This window comes from Elephas maximus, chromosome 5 (genome assembly GCF_024166365.1).
Source record: "Elephas maximus indicus isolate mEleMax1 chromosome 5, mEleMax1 primary haplotype, whole genome shotgun sequence".
Lineage (NCBI taxonomy): Eukaryota > Metazoa > Chordata > Mammalia > Proboscidea > Elephantidae > Elephas > Elephas maximus.
This window is the reverse complement of record NC_064823.1, coordinates 139812646-139819135: the sequence shown is the minus strand read 5'-3', so window position 1 is coordinate 139819135 and position 6490 is coordinate 139812646. Positions and strand designations below refer to the sequence as shown.

The following is a 6490-nucleotide window of genomic DNA, read 5'->3' as shown; positions in this document are numbered from 1 at the left end:
TAGCATAAATCTGGCCATTTTGAATGAAAAGGAAGAATCATAGTACATGACATAGGTCATTGCATATTCTCTTTCCCCCACCAAAGAAATTTTCTTCTTCTCAGAAAAACTACATTGCTTTTCCCCAACATATTAATGGAGACCCGTGAAAAGAAATTAGACTATTTTGGACCTATCGATAAAATCTATACAGCACCTTTTCCCCAGGGATTAATTCAGCTTTTGATGAAATCTTTCTGAGATTTAAATCATGATGTTACAAACCTCCAAGGAAATCCTCTATGAGTTGTGACCTTCTTTATTACTCTCCACTGTTTGATAAAGTAGCAAGATAGATTTAATGGTGTGCAGTGTGTTTGCAAGCAAGGGATAGCAATCAGAATTGGAAAATGTAAGATTAATATAAATACTGCAAAGAGTACACTTTGGTGAGAATGTTCCTTAATTAATACTAAGTTACAACTCTGTAACTAGTCACACTAGTGTCAAATGAGCATCATAATACTGTTAGGGCTGTAAGTTATATCCAATGATTAGCCAAATAACCCTACAAAGAAGAGAAAACTGGCAGTGCTGAAATAGAATTTAGGCTCACTCTTACCTTTTATGTAGTTTAGACAGATTTAGTTTGGAGGACTTTTGAATTGAGACAAGCTCTTTTTAAATAAACTATTCATATCAAGTGCTCATTTATTTTTGTCAGCCTAATTTCAGTTTCAATAATTATTTTGCCATTAGTATCATCAAGGATGGAAGTGATTTAATGTTTTGAGGACAACATGAAATGAATCCTTTATCTTTAATCAGGACATCCTAGTAACAAACAAGGGGCTAATATTGCTGCTTCTTAAAATCCCTCATTTTCTGTCTGCCCTGAAAGGGCTCATAAGGGTAAACCGCTAACCCTGAAAAGGAAAGCTTGCATTATTTGAATGCCCTTGCTGGTTCCAGCCAGAAGATTAAAAATGCCCATATAATTTAAGCATCATTGAAGACGAGTCAGGATCCAAGGTTTATCCACTGAATCTTAGGAGTGCTTAGAATTCACAGTTGCAGATGAAGGCGATATCTGAGCGTGATAATGTTGGTGCGTGTGTGTGTGTTTTCCCATTTTGATGAATTAGTAATATTCACACTAATATAGAAAATAAATTGATCCATGGGAAGTCCTCCACGTGTTATTTAGGAGATTTCAATGCACTATTGATAGCGCTATCACATTTCCAGTAATTGCAAATATTTTCTTTTTCTCTAGGAGACTGGGGAGGGGGGTGGTGTAAACACAGGTTGCCATGAGTCAGAAGGCAACAGGCTATGGTATTTCTCCACCTTTCCCCAATGGTATGCTTATGTTGGGTCTTGCAGTGCAAGTGGTTGGCAGAGGGCATGACCATCTGAAATTGGAAGCAGGTGGAGCAATAATCACACATCTTTTGTCATTCGGACCACTGCCACCTACCAGGCACAATGAACATCCTAACAGGAAGACCCATCAGCAGCTATCAGGTCATCCTAAATTTAACCTGATGGCTTACCCATGACACAGGACTGTATCCTGTGACAAGTCTTCTCCTCAAGAGATAGTCCATCTAGAGTAGAATTGCTCCCGAAGCTGAACAGCTAGCAGCTTTCTCCTTAGGGGCAATGGGTGGCTCTTAAAAATATATACTCTCCAAAGTTAAGTACAAAAACAGAGCTAATCCATTTGATAAAGTCACAGGTCACCTTTCACCTTTTAATGTTCTTTATAGAGATCACCAGGTCTGCTTTTGCCTCTTGAAAGAAGATGAGGGGAAACACAGAAGGTGCCCACATTACCTGAGAGCTGAAATCCATTAAGTCCATGAATACAGAAAAGCAGGGAGAAAGGGAGGGAGAGCCAGAAAGGAAATTGGATAATAATAAGAAAGCAATGTGTACTGATCTGAGAAACATGCCAGGAGTTTGGTTCCGATAAATAAGAAAAGCAGAAGTAGATTTGAAACATTCGTTTCCCTTTATTAGCTCAGTGAGGCTGATGTGTACTGCACATTTAAAAAAAAAAAAAAATCACAGGAATTTTCATACAATGAATAAAACCACAACAATACATGTAGAATTGGCAGGTGGAAAAAAAAAAAAAAAAAAAAAGCCCGGCAAGGGCTCAACTAGTTGCTCACTTTCCCTGTTCAGCATAGTTCAACCAACAGTATTACACTTTCACCTACAGAGCTGAAAGCAGCTCCATCAAATCAGCAGTTCACATTATTGAAAATGTCTGTCACACAGGTACAAATTTAGAATCATCACATTATATTACATGGCTATTCTAGGTCATCTATAGATCAGGTCTTAGACTACAGTGATTGAAGTTCTCGTCACAGCCATCAAAAAAGGACACGTAATCATTACCTACTGTAAGCTCACATCTAAAGGCATGAAAAGGTTTCCTTTTTTCAACTGACCCAACCATCATACCCAAATAGTGCAAAGTTCCCTCTTTGTTGCTTTGAATGTCGACAGCCCAACCGTTGTTCTCAGAGTTGTTTAGCAAAAAAATTGATTCTGTTGCACTGGGAGAATTATTCAGCTACATCTCTTTAAAAATAAAATAAATAAAACCCCACATTTCAAAAGCACCAGTTCAGTTACCAAAATTGTTGGTGTGGTACTTACCACAGCATGAAGGTAATGGCCCACGGTCATCTAAAAATCCTACAGATCTATGCTGAAATTTGCCTCCAGTCAGGATGGGATGCATGGGTTAATTTGAAATATTCTCTTCCAAAAATAATAAAGAAATAAAATAAGAGGAACCCAGTTTACATTTTGATGGGCTACCCACAGTGTCTGCATAAAATACAAAAGCTCTGTTCTGATGGTTTCCTGATTCTTTCTTTGCACTAATTTTAGATGCAATTTGAGGTCCATGGAGGAAAACTATCTTCCTGGTAACAATATTTGTCAGGCCAGAGAGGGGAGAAATTCACCCTCAACATGAAATTGGTAGTGCTTTCTTTTGATAAATAAGGAAAGAAACCAAGTCTTTTACTCACGTCAGCAATCCAGGGCAAAAAAAGAGAATGGATTTAAAATTGGATCACAAAGAATTTAAAGGCAAAATAGATAACATATCTGGTCCTTGAACACATAATATGATTTACTAAATATTGATTTCTTAAAAATAATTTATTGCTCTTAATAGTTTTTTTTTTTGTATTCTTATTATTATTCTACAACAGAAGATATTCAAACTTCAGAAAGAAAGACTGTAAACTTGAGTTTGGCGTTCACACAGAGTTAAAATACCTGCATTTTACCTACAGAACAACAAGAATGAGGCGGATTAAAGATGTGTTACTGTCGTAACGCAGAACCTGTGAACAAGTTCTTTTTCTTTATTTTATAATATTTTTATTGCTTTCTATCTACTTAGAAATAAGAAGCCAAAAAATCAAGCAAGCATCCAACAGGACAGACAGTGGATTCACTCAGAACACAATATGCTGGTGATAACTGAATGCAGCCATCAAAATGAGCTGCATTGGCCTGGGGGTGAGATCCGGTTTATAACATTGCGTTGGGCAAGAGAAAGGGAAAGAACTATTAAGTGGTAGATCTATCATGTCTTCCAAGTCATGTCTGCCAAACAGTGATCGAATCTCAATTTAGAAACGTGAATACACAGTCCAAACTTTACTGAATTCTGTTCCAGGGACTCCACACTCAGAAGAAATCCTGATGCTCAAAATGGAGGTTTTTTTGAAGTTTTTTTTTTTTTAATTGAATTTAGCAGAAGCAATGTCATCAAGAACAACATCATGGTCACATCAGAGGCCATGCCAGTGCAAGTAGAAACACTGCTTCTGCAAAAGCTGAATTTTTTTTTTTCCAAATGAAGCACTTAAACTCCAACCTGACAATTGCCATGCACCCTAGATAGAAAATTTCCACTGGCTTTATTATTTTCATCATCTCATAATTTATAATAAATAGACTATCTGCAACTGATAAATATGTCTCTTTAGTAAACAAAGGAATGAAAGATCAGTATTTATACAGGATGCATAACTGTAAAAAATACAGATAAATACCATCATCATACTCTGCCAAGGGAAAGAGATACTGGCTTCAAAGATAGTCTTCAGACACACATTAATTATTGTAAAAATCATACTGTAATTATTACCTCAGCATTTTGTATCAAATTAAAATCACAAAAATTAAAACAAAACAGCATTTTTAAAAAGATTTTTGACCTCTAGTTTCAAAACTACTGTTGATAGAGAAAATAAAAACATTTCTTAATGGTTACCCATTGAGAGACTTTACATAAAATCATGATATTGTCTAGAAAAATTTTAGATGAGAAAATTTTCATTCCCCTAACAAATCCAGTGTATAAAACTTCAAAGAAAAACAAGCAACAAGAAAATGTGGAAAAATATCGCAGAAGTGGTTAACACCTTTAGGGGACCGGGATATTTCTTGACAAGATGCTTAGATTGAAGCTCACCTAAGAGGAGATGGATGGTGTAAAGCATCATTTCGTTGTTGTTGCGCTCAACAGACACACACACTGTCTTTTTTTTTTTTTTACAATCAAATATATATAAGCAATAAGTTCAGCTTCTAAATATGTTAGTGTACAATAATTGTTTCACCTCATAATTACATCTGAATATTCTTGATTAAGAAAAATTTAGCAGTTTTGAAAAGAAGGCTGCATTTACAGCGCATAGCTGTAACAAAAAAAGAACATTGTTGTCTAGTATGTACACAAAATAAAAATACTCCATTTAACATCTGTAAATACTTAACTACATCAGAGAATGTAGCAATTACACTATCTGAATACCTCCCAGAGAGTTCTCTACTCAACTCTCCTTAGTCATGTAACACCGCGTCCACTCCTCAGAAAGGACCACCGAACAAGCTGCACGCTTGACCACTGAAAAGGCCTTTTTGACATTTGCAGTAGAAGATCAACATTTTGGACATTTACATGGGTGTCAGGATAAAGGACGAACTACAGAAACTTGAAAATGTTAGGAAAGTTTTAGCCTTCTGGTGCCCGCAGTATCCTCTCCCACCCAGACTCCAAGGCAAAAGGAAAATAAGAAAAAATTGGGGGGCGGGGGGAAGAGAGAGAGAGAGAGACAGGATACTAGTTCTACAGAACCTGTCGTTTCTTCAGGATTGTCATATACTCATCGCATTACGAGAGAAGCTTGCTTCAAGTTGATTTTGCACTTTCTTAAAAAACAGAGTACGGTGGCCGATGCCCAGACATCAGCGGCTGTCACTTTAGGGTGGTTTGTGGTTGGTTGGTTTTCTTTCCTTTTTAATTCGTATATATGTATATTTTTCCTTTTGAATAGAATATGAACATTTTTCAGTTCTAGGTTTTAAGTGTGTCTTCATGGAACTGCTGCCACTTGAAGTGGTTTGCCCTTGCACACTGTCGTCAGGTGTCCCTAATCCCCACCTGTCTACACACATACTCCCCCAAAATTAGGCACACACACACGCACACACACGCACACACTCCATCACCAAGAGACTCCAGGGAAAGCAAAGCTGACACCCATGAATAAACACGTGCTTACTGGATATCTATACTGTCTCTTTCCTCTTCAGCAGCTGTGTTCGTGTAAACCATTGCTGTTGTTCTTGTTGTATTGTTGCTGTTTTGTTTTGTTTTTGTACAGAGAGTGTAAAGTAGGAGAAATTCCTAAGTATGACTTCCAATAGTCTGTTAGGGAAGGCCACGCTGTCCCATGAGGTATTCACGCGTCTGTCATCCTCAGCCAGGGAACATGTTACCTGCGTAAGCTTCTCTGAGCCTCTTTCAGTAAACTATCGAAATCCAGAGAGTCATACTTGCTCTTGGCGGAAGCAGGGTCAAAGTCATCAGAGTTTGAATCTGAAAGAAACCAAAGGCAGGTCAGATGCATCTTTTGATGATGGCCATTGATTCATTTATTCCAGTTCAAGGTTATCTGGTTCAAGAGCAATTTATCCTAAAAAATTTATCCTATCAATGTATTTTTAAAAGAATGCCCAACTTTTATTGAATCAGTACCAATAATTTTTTAGGGGGAGGGAGGAGAGGGTAAGCTTTCCAAACACTCATCTATTGACTCATTTTAGACTTAAAACACTTGTGAGAAGTAGGCAGAACAGACTAGACTTAATTTCTCCATTTTATAAATAAGGCCCTCCTGTCCCCTCCGTCCCCAGGTATGTTAAATGACTTGCCGGAGGTTTCTCAACAACTTAGAAGCAGATATTAGGAGCAGAAGCTGGAACTAATATTCCTGTTCAATGAGATTGATTTCATGGAGCAGAAAGTCTAGTTGAGCGGGACTTCCTCCATTCCCCACCCTGCTGCTCCCTTTTAAGGCAGAGGGGACATACAATCCAGTCATTCACGCTGGTTTCTCAGGTGACTGCAGTAATAGTAGCGCAAACTCTCCCCAGTTTAAAAACTCCAGGGGAATATACCTCA

General features: G+C 37.6%; 1 protein-coding gene across 4 annotated transcripts in view; it reads right to left on the bottom strand.

Annotated features, from left to right (window-relative positions):
• Positions 1–1675: 1675 nt before the first annotated feature.
• The window catches only part of PPARGC1A (PPARG coactivator 1 alpha), an 830369-nt gene continuing 825554 nt past the window's right edge, over positions 1676–6490 (bottom strand). For 3 of the 4 annotated variants that reach the window (XM_049886435.1, XM_049886432.1, XM_049886434.1), the window contains one exon: positions 1676–5905. In XM_049886435.1, coding sequence (XP_049742392.1) covers positions 5802–5905 — 104 coding nt within the window. In that variant the 3' untranslated portion in view covers positions 1676–5801. The remainder of the gene's footprint in view (positions 5906–6490) is intronic. The other variant, XM_049886433.1, reaches the window with a different exon arrangement.